Source organism: Nanorana parkeri, unplaced genomic scaffold (genome assembly GCF_000935625.1).
Source record: "Nanorana parkeri isolate BGI_ZX_2015 unplaced genomic scaffold, ASM93562v1 scaffold914, whole genome shotgun sequence".
Classification (NCBI taxonomy): Eukaryota; Metazoa; Chordata; class Amphibia; order Anura; family Dicroglossidae; genus Nanorana; species Nanorana parkeri.
The window spans coordinates 92,316-112,812 of record NW_017307182.1 but is presented as its reverse complement, the minus strand read 5'-3'; the positions used below and the strand labels follow the sequence as shown (position 1 = coordinate 112,812).

Here is a 20,497-nt window from a genome sequence, read left to right as displayed (position 1 = left end):
CACTTTTTTGTACATTTTTAATATCTTGTCAATACAGAAGTATGGTGTAGGTGTAATTGGTCCTCGCCAGCTTGGGAGTATGGAAAGTTATCTATATCAACTTAAGCCCAAATGAACTATTAGAAAATTACACCTATAATTTTACCGAATTTTTGCACCAAAATGACCACTTAGAGGATGGCTAGTATTTTTTCAATGAATACATGGAATCCTCTGAATGGCCACTGTGCCGAGCAAGCCAGCAACATGTTGCACTTTATCAACACAGAGGAAATTGTTCAGACTAGCAGCTGTTCCTATACCTGGAAGATGCTGCTATAGGCTGTAGTAGTATATTTACATAATGCAAAACTGTACCAGTGTAAGTATATATAAATTTCTAAAGCAGGAGTTGAGCTTTAATACTTTCAGAAACTGACCTGGAATAAACATGAATATCAGGAAAGCCAGAAATACAAATCTGCAAACTTGTTCCCGGTAGAGACTTAGAAAGTACCAATGCTATAGAAACTGCATGATGCCAATAGAACCAGTATTTTTCTGAAGGAGAAGTTAGTAATTGCAGCGCACATGTTTCCTTAAGTATCACCTTTTTATTATGTAAATATCTTAAAAACTTATTTTTTTTCGTACTCATATCCACTCAGCCTCAGCAATGCATAGCTCAGTATGTCTAAAAAAAACTCAGCTCTTCTTATGAAATGTGAGCTTTGCCTGCCCAGTTCTCACAAGTTTGTGCTGCCACGTGGCATCATTTACTGGAGACTTGGACCCATGTACACAGGTTCTGAGGGTACTGCTTTATGGACAGCTGTACAGTTGCTCTTCCATTCCAAAGAAACTAGGTTAAATATCAGTTGCTTGTCTGCATTTTAAAACAATCTCCTGATTTATAATTAGACTGGTGCCTGCCTTTTTTGTAGAATTTGATTTATTGAAAGATTTTACTTTCACACATGTTCATATTAACTTTCTCTTCTAATTCCATCCTGTTAAACTGGCCATACACCAGTAGAATTGCATTTAATCCTATAATAGTTAATGGGGTAAAACTGAAAATTGATTTTAACTGTAGTGAAAGAAAAAAAAATGAAGGAGCAGGATGGAAACGTTTTCTTAAATGAACAAAGTTCTAACAGTGAATGTGTTTTTTCTTCAAGAAACTCCATTCTTTCAATAATCCAATTTTAAAATCAAGTGCGATTTTGAACTTTCTACAAAAGGTCTAATGGCATTATTGAATGTTCTGAGAAACTCTTTCAAAAGAATGTTCATACAGAAATCCATCAGTTAGGGATGCACGTTACCGAGTATTTCGACAAGTACTCTTACTCGCCAAATATGCTCCGATACTTACCCTGATACTGGAACGTCCTTTCAGAGGAAGATTCCTTCTGACCGGCAGTACCATGAGGGAGCATGGAGCCGCCTTCCTGGCCAATCAGGAAGCCGGCTTCACTTGTTGCTAGGCAGCCTGGCTTCCTTGCCAGCACATAATGAACAGCTCCCTGATTGGCTAGGAAGCCGGCTTCATATTTTTCTAGGCAGCCTGACTTCCTGTCCAATCAGGAAGCCGGGAAGCACGTCATGACCCACCTCCTGGCTTCCTGATTGGTTAGGAAGCCAGCTTCATAGCCATTCAGGAAGCAGGACAGCACATCATGACCGGCAAGTACCGGAAAAAGAAATATCGGTACTCATACTCGATACCGAAAAACCCTACTATCGGTGTATAGTCAATACATGTCATTACTTTTGCTTCTCTGAAAAGAATGGCTTAAAATGACACTTGAAACAATCATTAAGCAGCAAGATCGATAAAAACACAATACAACAAAAAATTACCTGATCCCATGTCTGGACATTGTCTGGCTTATCATAAATTAAAACATATCCAATAGCAAGCAGGCAGGCACAGATAACCAGGGAAAACACCCGCAGCCATTTTTGCACAAATGATTCTGTGTATACCAACACATACAGAGCACAGAATATCACCAGGGCCACGAATACTGTGATGATGAAGGCAAGATTTTGTGATGGGTCCTGTGGGAAGAAAACAATGGTGTCAAAGAAGCAGGATTAATGCACACAACTATAGCAGTCACAGCAATAACAGCATATTAATCTCTGAATGATTCAGCAGTTTTTTATATTGTAAACCAGTCACAAACCTGAGCAATTCAAGCTGAACACATGAAGAAATGTCATGTCAAAATGATTCATATTGTTGTCACGTTATATATCTTGACTCGTCCCATAAAGGTTGGACTTGACCCAGACCCACTTGATGATTCTCCCCACTTGTTCTTTAAAGTAAAGACTGGCCCCAATGACAGATGAGAAGGCTTTGGGGGTGGCATTGTCAAAATAATGTTTTACTTGAAAAGTGGAGAATAGTATATAACTTTAGCTGCCTATATTTTAGCAAGGTTGCCATTAGAGAAGTAAAACCAGAATTCCTCTAGAGGACAGGGCTAAAAACCTGTCTGGATGGACCTGGTCTAGCTTTATCACAAAATCACTATATTAAGGCTACCTAATCATATTCCTGTATCTACTCCAATGCAAGACACACCATCAGACCATTAAGTGACTGAAAACAAGCACAGGAACACAAGCTAGGGTGAGGGGATTAGGCCTAAGGGTAGATGGTCAGAAAGCTAAACAGTGGGTCTTAAAAGGTGTGCTATCTGGTGATCTAAGGCAAATCTTTGTTCACTATTGTGGTATTTTCCTGAGTTTCCATATTTTTGCTGTCGTTGCTTATAGATTTAGGCAGAAATGCTTAGATTTTCATTCTTGGCCCTTATAAGGTTCTCTTCACACCTATGTATGTACAGTTATGCTCCTTATTAACCCACATTATTGTTGTGTTAATGTGTTAGGTGTACAGCTAAGCACATCAATGTAACCTTTTAGTAAATCCGCAAAGACAAAGTTGACAGCTACAGCTGACAGCAGGCAGGCACAACCTACATGAAGGCAACAGCGCTGTCTCAAACTCAGTATGACTGCAGCAGTATTATCACTCCATCACAGGAAGCTGTATAAAGGACTTCACTGGCAGAATCAACTGGTATTTGTGAGGCTTTGCTGGGGAACTAAGAGAAATGTGTAAGTGCAGATGTATGTGCAATTAAGTGCTGCAACACATTTTTTTAAAATGGGAAGCCAAATTTCTACTGTAAAGTAAGGACATCATACATGTTACCTAAATCAAAAAAACAACAACAAAATTATTCCCTCTATAATAAGACGAATGCAAACATTCCCAATGATAATTATGGAAATGATACAATGACATATCCATAAAGTGAATGAAGACATAATGATAACTATACACCTCAACCAAATGACCAGGCAAACTAAACATGAGCACCAGTGTGAAATGCTAGATAATAACAATCCAACTGAAAGACTCTTAGACAGGTGCACAGACATGTATGTGTGTAATGTACGTATCTAATTACACAGCAAAAAATACCGGTATCAGCCTTGTTACTGGCAACAAAAGCAATCACCCAGGAAAAGTCATAAGAGAATAACTTCCTCTTTAATTGTTTTTCTACTTTTGCAGACACATTTGAGAAAACCCCTCTATATGTTTGTTATGTGTTCCTATTCACACAACATACCTATAAATAATAATAAAAAAACAAAATTCTTACTTTTTATATGTATCTGTGTAGTCGGCCTTCTCTGCACAATTTCAAATTGATAGGAAACTCTGGCTGTCCCCGTATGAGGACTAGGGACAGACTGAGCTTCCTCTCAATAACATACAATGCTTTTAGATCTTTCTCAACCTTTTGTTAGGACATAAAATGGACAAATCGAGTCTACAACTGATGAGATTTGCCAGCAGTGCAGACAGGGTTAACTATGGTAACCACCCCAAGCCCTTGCATTCCAGAGGAAAAATCAGTTTAGAGGAAAACCTTTTTTCTTTCAGAAAAAGTCACATGTAAAAAGCAGTTCATTTTAAGGTATGATATGTAAATGAGAACACGTTTCGAGTATAAAATAGGTGTATCTCAATTTGGCAAATGTAGTAAAGTCAAAGCGCTGTGCACGGCTCCTGATGATTGAGTGATTAAATATATAAAATTACTAGGGGTGCTGCCCCACTTCAGCCGGGGGGAGCTGTAAAACTGGAATACAAAAAGAACAGAAGGGCGCCCAACCTAGTGCAGATTATTTTTTATTTTAAAAGACACAAAGATAAAATGCGATGGTACTCACAATGGTAGGTCATAAAACAGCTCGTATGGATGATGTAAAAGAAACAGCAGTTTCAAGACTGCAATCTGCCTGTGTGCCAATGTAGTGTGGCGGCATTGACGCGTTTCCGTGGTCACGCCCCCTTCCTCAGAACGTCTCATGTAAAAAGCAGTTCATTTTAAGGTATGATATGTAAATGAGAACACGTTTCGAGTATAAAATAGGTGTATATCAATTTTGCTACAAAAGGGGAAATACACTTCAAACCCTATAACTACACCTATAATACAGATGTCTTTAGACACAGTGATCACTTCCAATGTCAGAGAAAAGGAGGCAACAGGTTGCAGTAATTTTGCATCTATAGGTGCATCCAATGGAAAGTTAAAGACCGGTGGTATAGTTCATAAATATGCAGTAGTCATGTATTGAAGAGATAGTCTATCAAGTGAGGTAAGTGTGAGGTTCCAGGAAGGGCTTAGAATGTGAAGAGTTCAGTGATAACATGAGATACAGAGTTCCCAGTACATAAGTGAAGCATTGGAAAAGTCTGAGAGGGTGTTCTAAGAAATGATGAAAGGTGTAAGGTCTTGATAAAACAGTCTGCAGATGACGGAATATGTGGAATTTCGTAACATTGTAATATCCAACTCTAGAGGAGATCAGCAAGATGTCTATAATACAAAATAAATGGCTGGTACTTCCAGTTAATTACCTACTGTAATTGAGGAAGGGTATGTGAAGAATTCATGCATTTGATATAAATAGAACTGTCACTTTAATACAAAGTAGCAAAATTGTTAGAGATAAAGAGAGAATATGCACAGCGGCTTAAGTTGTTTGCAGTTGTGCCTTACAGCGTTGGAGACCCCCAACTCAAATCCCAGCCAAGACACTTTCTGCATGGAGTTTGTATGTTCTCCCTGTGCTTGAATGGGTTTCCTCCCACACTCCAAAGATATGTTGGAAGATTAATTGGCTGTCCAGATCAGCCCTGTATGCATACATGTGAGATAGGGACCATAGATTGTAAGCTTCTAGATAGCAGGGGCTAATGTGAATGTGCAGTATGTAAAGTGTTGCGTAAATTGTCAGCACTGTATAATATACTGTATATGTACACATTAAATTAAACATTAATGAAATTAATGTAGTTTATAGGTGTTGACTTGCATTCTGTAGGGTGTGTTGTAGTACATAGCAGTAGGACAGCCCATTGATTTGAATGGGCTGCCTAACGCAGCTAAATCGCACTGAAAGAGGTGCAAGCGCCATTTTTAAAAAAAGCGCATCACACCACATTGCATGGTAACATGGTTACCGTGCGATGTGGTACAATACAAGGTACATACGAAGGTAAACAGAGTACGATAGCTTGTGTTAGTATATAGATTAAAGCAACATTCTGTCTAAGGCAATTCTGCAACAAATTCATACATGGTGTTACCGACCATTACATGAATCTACAAGTTCAATGGATATCCCGCCACACTCTTTACTGGTCTGCCCTTTCAAGATGGGTGCTAAAGTGGCTGCAGGTGGTGCTGCTCAAGTCTAAACAGATAAGGTACGTCACCAGCACACCAGAATTAAGTATTCAAAAAACGTTTGATTGACACATTTATTCTATCACATTGCATTATATACATGTTAAATATATGCAAGAGCGAAATGTTTGCTTCAACAAAATTCCCACAAATTGTGTATTTTGCAGAATGCATTCGAGTCAGTGGGGATGGCAAAAATGGGGTGGGGGTGAGGTGGTCAAGGTTGTTTTTAAGACTTTTAAGGAAATTTGAAGAGTGCCTGGATATCTATTGCTTATGTTACGAGTGTGTTTTCACTTATAGGCTTTGTTTATTCTTTTTTTGGTCTTATTTGGAATACTATACTATTATTTGAATTGTGATTTTTTAAAAAGTTGTTGTTTTTTCTGTTTATTTCTAAAAACAACTGGAAAACAAAAAGTCAACAAAAATATTGTCCAAAATAGTTTTTCCCATTTTTTACTCATTTTGGGGTATTGTTTTATCACATCACACATGAATATGATCAGTGATCTTCCACCCACTTCACCAACTTTCCTTGATGCCCTGCTTCAAAGTAATTGAAGAGTGATATCTCACTTGGATCAGAGAGGGATGTGTAGAGGACTGGGAGAATGGTCTGGGTGCAGAGGAGGCTTCAATAGAAGTAGAAATGCCATAATTTTAAATTAAAGTTAAAATGGTTAATTTTTATTCAAAAAGTTTATACAATTACATTAAAATTCATCACTGTTGATTTATTAAAATGGAAAACATTGGTCAAAATAATGTTCCAACCTAATAGAAAATCATTCTCTATAGACGATCTTTTTTTAATCAGTAGTTTAATTGTATTTTTGTAGAAAGTTAGAAAAAAAAGTGAAATCAAGTACAGGTGAAATAGTACACAATGTAGAGACAGTGGGGGGAGTTTATCAAAACTGGACCAGACTAAATCTGCAGCAGATTTGCACTGCAACCAATTAGCTTCTCTGTCTCATTTTACCTAAGCAACCTCACTGACAATCATTTTTAAGAAATTACCAGTACAAAAGATTATTTAGCATCCAAGGCAATAAAGCACTTATCCAAGGCAATAATAAAATGTTGTACAACTTGCCATGTCAAAAACGAAAATTCAATCAATAAACTATGGGTATTCAACCAACTTTAACTTATGTATGAGAAGTCTAAAGCTGACCATGAACTGGTAGATTCTCATATGAAAAATCTCATGAGAACATACGATAATGCCAGAGACTTGACAAATATTTGAAATGAAATTGAAGTTTGATTTTAACATTTCGGAATGCATGGAGTATCCTAAATTAAATCCACATTGACTGTTAGAATTTCATTCATTTGAGAATGAACCCTCCATCCGGCTCCTTCGATATTTTTTTTCATCACGAAGGTCGAAAACGATCATTGATTTGACCCCATTAAAACACAAGAAATCAAACAAACATTTTGGAAACTGATTTTTTTAAACAAAATTTCCACTGGTATATGGCCTGTTTAATTGCAGGCATTTTTTAAAAGCTGTGTAGAGGAGAAGTTGAGTCAGGGCTTCAAAGCATGTGGTCTCCATCTAATTTATTTTTTAAACGGTTTTCCTATTTTTTTTTTTCATCGTGATTATGAAATGTATGCAAATAGTGAAATGTGAGCACATCTTACTATACTTTTTCCCCAAAGTTTGTATAAATCATGTGGTTCTCATGTGTAATCCAGAATCCACTTGCAAGCTTTTTTTTTTTAAACGCTGCCTATTTTCATTTTTGCAAAGATTTGCTTCTGTCAGCAAACAGTTGGTCAAAAACCAAAGGAAAACACTATCTCAGACTGTGATTCATCTGATTTTTTTTTCCTTCTCTTATACCGTTGTATAATGAGGATTGGAAGGATTTGTTTGGTTGTTCTGGCCTACACAGAAATGTTTGGTTTCTACAAAGACTGTGTAGCTTACAGAAATGAATCCAATCACCCCTTATCGTTTTTTTTCCTACCCTGCCAAATGGAAATTCTGATTGGCTGATAGGGCAAGCACAGACAGATTATATTTCAGGTAATTTATCATCTGAAGCCGATAGTTTCTAAGAAGATCATCAAAAATTCAGTAAGCTTTAAAAATTACTTTATCTAAATTATAATTAATATTTGCTAAATTGTAACTATACTTTCATTCTAAATTAAAGCATTTGTGTGATCATTTTCTTATATTATTGGGATATGTGAGCAAGATACGCATTCAAAAGGTGGCTTAGGGGTGGGGGCAAAGCTGATAGCCTTCCTAGAACCCGTTTGGCCTTGATCTGGATCTCATTCTGGTGCCCATGAAGTTCTTGATTTTAAATACAAATTACAATATTCAACTCCCAGCTTCTGCTTCTCACCTTGAGAGTTCTTACAAATTTACAGTGTTGCAGTCTCATCACTGGGGGAGAGAGATTCTTATTGTTGCCTGCAGCAGACTGACATCATCATCCCAGCCTAGGCAAGGTGGACTGGAGCTCAGGGACAGCTATTATGGGTCTTTCATTTATTTTGAATGGGCTGCCAGCACACCCGAACAAGACCTGACCCTTTTTTTGGAAACACCATAATATACAGATGGTATGTTTTGATGCTGTTGCATTTAGCAAGGTTCGTCCAGGTGCCATTCATTTTGTTAGAGCGAGACAGCCATCTGCGCATTATAGTTCTTCACTTTACTGAGCATTGAGTTTACAAGCGGTAAAATACATTTTTCTACTACGAGTTAATGCAATGCATAAGTGTTAATCCTGGTGCAGCTCTTTTGAAAAATGATACTGTTGCTGTATATTGTGACATATCAAGAATTTATTCAGGCAGATTTGTAAACGTACTGAACATTACACAGGCCCATTACACAACACAGTTAAAAGAGTGGAATGCATGACAGGAGTAAACAACCAATTTATTTCAAATTGTTTATTTTTTAAAAATAGAATAGGGTTGTCCAACATGTGATCAGGACCATGATGCAGTCCTTGGCTGCATTTTTTTTCTTTCAGTCACCCAGTCAGAAAACAGGTTCCAACTTATCTCTATGATATATGACATACAGTATCTGTGTTATATAGGCTCTGTGGTTCATCCAATTTACTCATGTATCTGCATTTATTCGGCCACCAAATTCCTGTAATCAATATTTTTCAGTAGCATGGAGGGACAAATGAGGGAAGTCAGTAAACCAGGCCTGAATAAGTGTCAGCACCTACCTATCAAAATTAGGAAGCTAGCATTAGTTTTCTCTTGATCATACAGTGCAGGACACAGACCAATGAGGACGGAAGGGTTATACGGGGTATCATCAGGTAAACGGACACTGGCCAGAGAAATTTGGAACCTATACATCTCCTCCCCCTATCACAGATCCTCAGGTTTTTTTCCAGTGTCCTTAGTTGACAGACATGTTTCTGTCTCTCTGTGAGAGAATATATTTTACCTAATGTTGTATTTAATCAAGTTTGCTGCAACTGCTCATGGCCTCCTTTGGCAAAGATGCAGTTTCTGGATTGGTACCCCACTGTAGGAGGCTTTGGAGGCCATACCCGGACAGGCTGCAAGGAAAGCGTCAGAAGAAGCGCGGTCAGCCTGTAATGTTTCTAGCAGTGAATCCTGTGTGGGCACCCACCTTGGCAAAAATTATCGGGTTAGCTGCAGGGTGCTATACAGGCAATGTGGAGTATCTGCATTGGTGTGACTCCATCCCTCCATCCAAAGTAAGTTCTCTTTGAGCCAGATTTTAGCTTTTCTACAATCAGGTTTGGATCAGAAGTTGGCACTTAGCCTGATTAAAAGGACAGATTTTGTCTTTCTCTTCCAGAAGGATCCTGCTAGGGTTTACCTGCTACCTGTGCCACAGTGGCACAGGTAACAGGTAAGCAGACAGGTCATTTCACAGGCTTATTGTAATAAGGAGTTATCCCTGCCTAGAAGAACTGTGCTAGGGGGAGGAGTTATATAAGCTCCAAACTGCTCTGGTCAGTGTCCAGTCAGCTAACGATAACCTCATTGGCCTGTGTCCTGTACTATATTTCAAGAAAATAATTTTACTGGTAAGTCAAAAATCCTATGTCTTTTTTTTCCTGTTATTACAACTAAAACATATTTGTGACTCACCTGGACAAAGGTCTGCTTTAATAATCATGATCATGCTATTAACGGCTGCAAATCTTCTGACTAATGCTGGCCTAAGGCAGGAGGCAAGGGACTGCATTTTAGCAGCTCTAAAATATCTGATCGGTGGTGAAGGCTCCTCTCTGCTGTACTGCTGTCAACTTTTAACTTTTTTCCAGGTACATTTGCTGCTTAGCTGGTGCAACTAAAGCTCGTCATGTCCAAAATTAGGTAGGAAATCTAAGGACTGCTATACATCCAAATGCTGCATGTCCATTAAACTGGGAAATAAATGCTATTAGCATTTTAACTAGTGCTCCGCAGTAAATATTACCTTTATATCCCACAACACCGCTAATGAAAAAGAAAATAATCTATAATGCACAAAAAATTGCTTTTATGATTGGTTGGTTGGTCAGCAACGAAAATCCTGTGACTTATAAAGCAAACCTTCCCCCCATCTCTCCCCCCACACCTTTCTCTCCATTTCTCCTCTCTCTCTCCATTTCTCCTCTTCTCTCCCCCCTCTTCTCTCCATCTCTCCCCCCTTTCTCTCTCTCCTTTGATGCATGTGACCGAACGTCTTTTTTATTCATCCTAATCTATGGATTTTGCTGGCTTTTCTTGCGCAGATTCGACAACTATTCAGCCAATGTCATGGTGGATGGGAAGCCCGTCAACCTGGGCCTCTTCTCCTCTCCCCCTTCCCTCCCCCCCCCCCCCCCTACCCTCCCCCTCCCTCTCTCTCCTCTCTCTCTCTCCTCTTTCATTTTAAATTGTGGTTTAGAAATTGTAAGAGATACTCTATGACTAAGTGCCTGTGTGCATGAAACACGTCAGAGGTCTCAATTTATCTGTTATGATTTGCTTTTATGAAAGAATAAACAAAAAGTTCAAATATAGCTAGTGAGCGATCATTCAATTTGTTTTGTATAGTGGCTGTCTGTTGAGCTGAACGAGCATCTGGAGGCACAGACTAAGCTGGGAGGTACACACTGCTTTTCTTACCCAGCATGTACCTTGTTCAACTGTACCAAGCCCTGATGAAGGGGGGCCCTTTGAACCCTCAAAACGCAATGGCTTTTTATGATAGATGATTTGATATTATTGATGATTTTATTAAAATTGAACTTGAAAATTATACGTTCTGCTTTTGGCCCTTTTGCTACCACATGCCAGTGCATATGCCTGATGACAAGGCTACTAGCCTTGTGGGGAGGGAAGGGTGTGTTATGTGCTAGCCCAATACAAAGATATACTGGGCACTTCTCCATGTTCCAGTGGATCATGACAGCAGTGGAGCATAGAGAAGGTAAGTACAGTACCTCGGTTCACGAACTTAATTCATTCCACGATTCTGGTCGCGAACCGAATCAAAACTGTGATCAGACCTCGATCTCAACTAGAGGAAGCCACGACCAGTGTCAGAGCAGGGAAGATAGCTGCTGTTGTGTTAGTCACCCGATGCGGAGTTCCCGAATGGAAGCAACATTTTGCTGAACTTCCTGTTTGCAAACCAAATTGTTTGCGAACAGAAGCGTTCGTGAACCGAGGTAACACTCTACTGTAAAGCAAACCTGTTACTTTTCCTAGAATAAGCAAAGTACTAGTTCACGTTAATGTGACCAAAGAAAAATAGTGGACCATCTGCTGAAGAATGTACAATGGAGAGATAATCATCAGTAAAAGCAGCATTCTACAATAACCAGACAGATGTTTGCCCAGATCACCAAAACAACTATATACTTTCATGTGCAGAATAATGTTCATAGCAAAAACTTAGCAGCTACTAAATACACCATGATGTTTCCATAAAGATTCATAAAATATTCATTTTCAGTCAGCACAAAAAAGTACAGAGGAAAACGAAGTAGTAAAAATGTACAGAAAAGACAATTTTGATTCCCAAAATATTTATAAAATCTCTCTAGAAACTATAAGTGTCCCACAGCTTTATCATCATGATCAAAAATGAATGTGGAATGTAGATGAAATGGGGACATCAAAGTGACTTGAGTCACACAGACTATGCCATATGAATTCAATACAGTCTACAATGCATATCAACATCACATATTTCAAAATAGAATATGCAAAACATGAAATTGACACAGCTGACAAGCAGCAGGTACAACAAGCTGCCTGCACACATTGTGACAAGTGATATGGAAATCTTAAATTAGGCTCTAAGCTGCCACTTTGGTCTTCTCTGTGATAATCTTATCTGCATATGGCCACAGCTCTACATGCAACCACATGTTTTTGAAAGCTACTTAAGCATGGTGGCACATACATGCATCCGTCTATACATACTGCCTATTTGTAATTTTAAAGGGTTATCACTGCCTTATAGTTTTGGCTGTTAGAGTCATTTTATCAAGCCAGCATGCTTTTTGTTTTACTCTATTTTAGTTTTTAGTTCTGTTTCAGATCTGGGTTTCATTGTTTCCTATGTGACTGCTGGCACTCTTCAACTCTGACTTCCTCCTGGCACATCACTCTGGTTGTTTGATGTCATAGTAGCTGACCTTTAGCTACTTCGATATTTGCTTCTACCATGATGAGAAGGGTCACTAGTCTGCATTTTCCCAAATAAACCAGGAAACTCTAGCGCCTATCTGTACTTACGGTTCCCTACCTAGACAACCAGGTACTTTTCCATAATAAGACGTTTATATACTTGATACTGTTTGTGAATCTGGTGAGTGTTTAGCTTGGTCCTCCTTGACTCTGCTGCTGCTAAATTTATAGATAGATATTGTTTTTCCTGTGGAATTGGTGTGTATTCTCTGCCACTCACCACACCATTTAATTTGGGTATGGATCCAGTCAAGGTTCAAGCAATTCAGACTAAGGTTTAACAGTCTAGATTAAAAGCCCTCCATGATTTCTCTATTTCTATCAGAAGTTCATCCAAAATTTTTCCGAACTAATCACAAGTGACAGATATTTTGGTGACCTAAACAGTGAAGTGGCCAATCATTCTCACTGGTCTAACAAGGCCACCCCATGCCTTAAGGCACTTCTTGTTTTTGACCTTGCTTATGTGTTTGTCCTGGTACCTCCCTTTGATTGTTTGTCTTCCTAATAACTGACCTTTTGCCTCATATTGACTGCAACTCTGCATTATTTATTGTGCTTTGCCTTGGTTTACCACACCTGCTGGTTGCCACTAGTGAAACCATTCCAGGGTTCTCGTTCTAAAAATGCCCACCGCGCAAGCTGCATCATCATAATTATCATCAGTAACTTTGGTAAGTATCAAGTCACTGACCCTTTTAACATGCTTCAAGTAGCCACAAGTACAGTAGCATCTACCATTCTTACTCCGTCTGCACAGATCCCATGTCTAGTTCAGGGGTCCTTACAGCCTCATCAGTAAAGAACAATGTGATGAAGTTACCTTTTGGTACTGATTATTTTTCAGTTGCGACAAATGAATGTCACTAACTTAGTGACATATCACAGAAATCTAACTCGATAAGATGCAGCAATTACAAGTGCATTTGTGAACTTGTATCTAGGACTTTGTACACAGTGTGTTACCAAAGAATAGATTCTAAAAATTGTGAATTGTGCTTATCTAAAAGGGTGTGGGTTTCTAAGAAAATAACTATAACCTAACTACAAGGTAAAAAAAATATATGTCTACTGTGCTGTGCTGTGTTTTGTGTTTCATTCTGTCTGTGTGTGTGTGTGTGTTTGTGTGTCTAATGCCTGATTATAATGTGATGTGTATTAATTATCTGCAAATTCCAAGACTTTGAATTTCAAATCACTTGCGATCTCCCCTGACAAAACAAGCAGCAAGAAAATGTCTGTGGTGCATTGTGCAGAAGGCCCTGTGAGTTGGAACAGTGCAACCACTGGCACTTCCTCATCTCTCACGCCCAGCAACATTAAAGTGTATGTATAGCCAAACTTTTTTTGGTTGTTTTGGACAGAGTAGGAAAAAAATTTAATCTGGTAAAAACATTTTTTTTTGCTGTTTATGTCCCTGCTTGGTATATTCACCCTTTTCACAGAGACTGAAAGTTATGTTCAGTTTTATTCTTGATTCATTTACTTCTACCACAAACAAATATAAATAAAAACACCTTTGAAAAGGAAGAAGAAGTAGGGAAAAGAGGTAGGGCAAGTTTCTAAAAGTAGAATTTTCACTTCCTGTTGTGTCCCCCAGGATAGAAAATGATGGGAAATCTAACCTCGACAAATATCAAAAACTAAAGGGTATATATATATATACACATATACATATATACACACTCACACACTGTATATGCAGTCAGTATACAAAATAGCATCAACCTAAGCTAATCAAAATTTTAAAACTACATATCTTCTGCTAGTATACCTATAGAACATTTATGCAACAACAGAAGCCTGCTGGAAAAGCTGCAAATGCTTTTCATCTATTTCTCCCTAGCGCTACAAGAGGGAGCACCATCATTGTCCCACACCTCGTACAGGCGCAGTGCGCTCTTGCTCCTTTCAGCTGGATGAGCTCAGCGTCTACGACGAGAGAGAACGCTAGGGGACGATCATTTAAAACGGTTGGTCTGTCCCAGTAAAAACACAGGAGGGTGCCATGAAAAGCATTTGCAATTTTTCCAGCAGGCCTCTGTAACTGCTCAAATGATTTTAGGCCTTTTAGAGCTAGTTATGAATTCATGAGTGTGTTTGCCATTTGTTTCACATTTAAGGGCTATTATTTTAGTTCAACTCTGAATGAATTGGCAAAAAAAAGGCACAAAAAAAAACCCTATAAAAGCATGGTTCAATTTGCTCCAACAGGGGAGAAAATTCCTTCCTGACCCCATAAGGCAATCGGAAATTCCCTGGATCTCTGGTGCTTAATATACCTAGAAGAACTCAATATCTAGTAATATTATGTGCATTTAAGAATACATCCAGATTTTTTTTTAAAACAATTAACTGAGCTAGCTAGAACTAGCTCCTGGGGGGTCTATTCCACATTTTCACAGCTCTAACTGTGAAGAATCTCTTTTCCTCCAGATGCAAAGAGTGCCTCCTAGTCCTTTGCAGCGACCTTAAAGTGAATAATTTGGCACCAAGTTCACTATATAGAACATTTATGTATTTATACATGGTGATCATGTCCCCCCTTAAATCGCCTCTTCTACAGAGACAACAAATTCACATAATTTAATCTTTCCTCATAGCTGAGCTCCTCCATGCCTCTTATGAGTTTAGTTGCCCCTTCGCTGCACTTTCTCCAGTTTCACAACATCCTTTTTGTGAATTGGTGCCCAAAACTGAACTGCATATTCCAGAGGTCTTACTAATGCTTTGTACAGGGGGAGGATTATGTCTCTCTCTGGAGTCTAGACCCCTTTTAATACAAGAAAGTATTTTGCTTGCTTTAGAAACTGCGGCTTGACATTGCATGCTATTATTCAGTCTATGATCTACCAGAACACCCAGATCTTTCTCCATCATTGACTCCCCCAAACATACTCCCCCTAGAGTGTATGACACATGCATGTTTTTAGTCCCCAAGTGCATAACTTTACATTTATCAACATTAAACCTCATTTGCCAAATAGATGCACAATCACACAGTGCATTCAGATCTGCCTGTAAGTTGGAGACATCATGTAAGGACTGTATTCCACTACATAACTTGGTGTCATCTGCAAACACAGAAATAGCACTTTTAATCCCCAATTCTATGTAATTTATAAATAGATTAAACAGTAAGGGGCCCAACACTGAACCTTGGGGACACCACTAACAACCTCGGACCATTCAATGTATGAATCATTGATCACCACTCTCTGAATACGTTCTTTAAGCCAGTTTTCTACCCAATTACAGATGGAATGCTCTATACCTACTGACCTTAACTTATACATTAACCGCATGTGGGGAACTGTGTCAAACGCTTTTGTAAAGTCCAAGTATACTATATCCACAGCCATTCCTCTGTCCAATGTATTACTCACTTCCTCATAAAAAGAAAGTAGGTTTGTTTGACAACTTCTGTCTTTTGTGAATCCGTCCTCACTATTGCTTATAATATTATTTTCAAGCAAAAACAAGTGCATGTGATCCTTGATCAAACTTTTACCAACTATAGAAGTTAAATTTACAGGTCTGTAATTACTTGGTAAAGACTTTGATCCCTTTTTAAATATAGGCACCACATTGGCCTTACGCCAATCCATCATTACCTAACCAGTCATTAGAGAGTCTCTAAAGATTAGATACAAGATACAATGGGTTGGAAATTATACAGCTTAAAAGAAGAACCATGGGGTCAGGGCTTTTCTCCATAGTTCTCCTAAATGTAACATAAGGACACAAACTAGCGTCCTCCCGAGCAACAGCTTGCGGTATACTGAGACGCCGCAGCCGGTACGGATCCCGGCATTGCTGTCGAAATCCACCCAGCTGCGTGATTGAACGCTGGCTCTGCCTATCTAGAGGCAGAGCCAGCTGTACCCGCCAGTCAGCGTTGGAGGATTGGACAGGGGAGGGGGGGAGGAATCCCTGCAGGGATAGATCGAGAAGTGAGCGAGCGGCGCTATGTGTTCGCTCACTTCCCGATCTATTGAGCCGACACGTGACAGTTTCATTGTCACAGGTCAGCTAGAACTATGAGGCTGAGTGATTTTCACTCGCCTCATAGTTCTCCTTTATTTCTTTGAGTACATGTGGGTGTAAGCCATGCGGTCCAGGTGCTTTGTTCACCCTAATTTTGTCTTCTGGACCATATCAATTGTCAGCCATTGTGGTTCATAAGAGGCTATGGCACTGCTATCCCCATTATGGACTTGAGTTGCATCCTGTTCCTTGGTGTGCACAGAGCTGAAGAAAGTATTTAATACATTTGCCATATGGTTGCGAACAATTGTTTTGAAACCTTCCCATTTTTGTTCTGTGTTTTTTGATGAAAATATGTCCTCCCAGTTTAAGACTTCAAGAGCAGCCCTCAGCGTGCCTTCCAAAAACCCAAACCACAGGTTTGATAAAGTTAGTCATATAAGTTTTTTTTGGTTAATTTTCCTATATATGCATTTAAACCTTTAGAAAAAAAGAAAGAATAGGGGTCCCTAGAGAGGAGAGGGACAAGTATTCACACCAATTGCACTGGAGTCACATGTATAGTGTAGGAGTGTCAAATCTTATATGTGAGCATTGTTATACTTTGTTTTTATATATATATATATATATATACACACACACACACACATACATGTACATGCATACATATACACTATATATATTTTAGGGATGCACCGATACCATTTCTTCCAGACTGAGTATGGGTACCGATACTTCTCAAGTACTCGCCAATAGCAATTACCGATACCTTTTTTTTTTAGTGTCATGTGACAGTTTTTCTAAAACAATACAGACTACTGAATATAGGACAGTGGTGGAGCACCAGGGCCTGGTCACAACTGCAATCTACATGGCCTGATGTTAATACTTGCTTCCCCTTTGGTGTCAATATCGCAACTTGTGTAAGCAGGGGGAGACTTTCCCCTAAGTTCCCCCAATGTGGCCTTTTTTATTGGTTTATGTGTTTTATGGTTTTGATATATTGATTTGTACACTTAATAAAAGTGCACATGAACTGAAAACACTGAAACTAAGTGAGTGGGTGCCTAAAAAGTCCACTATCTGTACAATCTTAGACCCAAAGGAAATCTCACCGCTCCAATTCTTTAGCCGCCATCAGGACTGCCAGGACCTCTAGGAATAAGTCTACGGGTGAAACATGTGAGAGGTTGTAACTGGTTGGGGGTGCGCTGTGCTGCCATTTGTTGCTTTATACCCTTTTATTCACTGTTACACTGGATTTGCTGTGGATTTCAATAAAATTTGAAATATTTGAATTCTCTGGATAGTGCGGTCTGTTCGTATACTATCTGTACAATCTTGTTAGAAATAACTTTTTAATCTAACAAGGTTTTAACAAACAAAAACATATTTTGCTATACATACACTTTAAATTTGCAAACTATAGATTGGGCATTACTAAGTGATCATGTGTTTCTTCTATGTAGCCAGCAGCTTGGAAGTAGCAAATGCTTAAAGAGAAATTTAAGGCAGTAAAAAGTAAAGAATTAACATTTGGATGACAGTTCCAAAAAATGTTAGTCCTGCTGCAATACATACCATTTCTAAATGGTTGCACTTCAACTTCATTCTCTCCTCATTTATACAGAAAGCACTTGTTATTTTCTAAACATTTAGCTGAATATAACAATCTTTATGGAAATGAATGCATGTGAAATACAGTAGTTGTCCATAGGAGCCCTGCAGACTGCTGTGGGGAGGCTAGAAGATCTAACCCTTAAAGTGTATTTCCAATTTCACAGCCAAATAGGAATAACACCTATTTTCTTTTTGTTACATGTTCCCATTCACATAGCATAAGCTAAAAAAAAAAAAATGAACGTTTAAATTGGTTTTACTTTGGTTAGGGTTTTAAGGGTTAAAATTAGGGATGCACTGATACCATTTTTTCAAGACAAAGTACTGTTCCTCAAGTACTTGCCGATACCAATTACCGATTTCTTTTTTTTTTAAGTGACATATGACAGTTTTTCTAAAACAAGACAGACTAATGATTTTAGGACAGCGGTGGAGCGCCAAGGCCCAGTCACAACTGCAAACACTGCACCCCTGGTAGTTCTGCCACTAACTCCAAGCTGTAGAGGACTACAAATCCCAGCAAAATATTATACAGCAATGCAGATTACTACCAGCTATAGAAGACTACACATCTCATCAATCCATTATACAGCAATGCAGAAAGGCGCCAGCTATAGAGGACTACAAATCCCAGCAATACATTATACAGAAATGCAGAATAATATGAAGCTACATACTCTGTGTTGCTCACCAGGGCTGTGCTGCATCTCAAGAGACTGTGCAGGGTCTGACCAGGGATGTGTCGGGTCTCGCCAGGGTTGCGTGCGGTAGTCACCAGGGCTCTGTGCCGCGTCTCACCATGCCATGTCTCACCAGGGCAGCAGCAAGGAGGAGGAGGAGGAGATGTGGGGTCGAACCGCTGCTGTAAAAGACAGCCGCCGCCGCAAGGTCCCCAGCAGGCTGGCCGAGGTCCACAGGAAGCGTGAGACCTCAGGCAGTCGCTTCTGTTTAAGCATTTAAAGGACCAATATCAGCCTAGTATCGTGCATTCCTAGTTAAAATGTCTTCTTGCTTCTATTTCTTTAAAGTGCTAGGAAGGGCTGTGAGGAGTCTGAGCTGGCTTGTCCATTGTATGTCATTGAAGCTTATCAGATTAACAAAATCCTCAAATTTCAGTTGCAAGTATTTCTATAAAGGACATACATCTTTGAAAAGGCTAAGAAAAACCTGTAATCAGCCATCTTGCCTGCTGTAACAAAACATCTAAAAAGGTAAAACGTTATTTTTCAGCATACTGTGTGTATAGATCACAAATGTATAAAGGACTTTTCTCAAGTTTGACTGCAAAAGTGGAAATACACCTTAATTCTGAGTGATTATTAATCAAATCCTGGCCTTTAAGCCCTTCACTCAATACAGTGAAGTGAAAGGATTAAATCAATCCTGAGGTTGATGGTTTGTTTGTTTTTTCCTGCAGCCTCCTTAGAATACTGTATAAATTATCCTGGAGGTTGCACAGTTACCCAACCACTTCTACGGGTGTGGGGGTGTGTGACTGGATGGAGAACAGGTTAGAGGAGTTAGTTCGGGAATCGACGTTCCTTCCCAATCTCCCTCTTCCTTCCTGACACTGAACCCAGAAGTGCTCAGCTCTAAACACTTCTGGGCCAGAGCTGTCAAAATGTAAAAAAAGTTACATATAATGAAATAAAATTAAAAAATTAAAAAAAAATCTCCACACACTTACTCATGCAGCCAGGACACCGGTACACACCTAAACCCTAATTACACATTACAAATCCTTACACACACCAGAGGTAGAAGAATATTTTTAGGGCCATTATTTTAGTTCAACTCTAAATTGATGGGCAGGTTTTTAATATGTCGCCCTTTTAATGTGTTGGGTATGTTAATTTTAGCCACTACGCAAAAGCATCTAATTTTTAGCTTATAAATAATTACAATTTATTAAACTCACACAATGTTTTTTTATTATTATTTAACATGTTCAGAATGACCCTGCTGTACATAAACGTCGCTCCAGACACTCGTGTTATCATGCGTGCAAAGCAGGTGTATATATCAAATCCTACACATATTTCACGTCCCTTTGCTTTTGATAAATAGGAGAAAATAGTTTAGGGAAATTTTGAAATTCTAATTAGACAAAATATGTTACGCAATTATCAAACTAAAACATTTTTTTTATCATTTCTGGCCATTTATCAGCTTATATTAAAAAAAAAGAAAAAAACGTAATACTAGTTTTAGTAAAAGCTTCATGAGGGGAATTTATCAAAACTGGAGCAGACAAAATCTTGAGCAGCTGTGCATGGCAACCAATCAGCATCCACCTTTCATTTTCAAATCTTAACTGACCAAACTGGAGAGAAGCTAATTGGTTGCCGTGCACAACTGCTCCAGATTTTGCCTGCTCCAGTTTTGATAACTTTTCCCCACCCCCCCCCCCCCCC

At 38.9% G+C, this 20,497-nt stretch overlaps 1 protein-coding gene across 1 annotated transcript in view; it reads right to left on the bottom strand.

Moving 5' to 3' along the window:
• Positions 1–20,497, bottom strand: part of ADCY7 (adenylate cyclase 7) — a 95,688-nt gene that overhangs the window by 63,968 nt on the left and 11,223 nt on the right. The window contains exon 2 of the mRNA XM_018566082.1: positions 1,846–2,046. Within this exon, the coding sequence (XP_018421584.1) occupies positions 1,846–2,046 (201 nt within the window). The remainder of the gene's footprint in view (positions 1–1,845; positions 2,047–20,497) is intronic.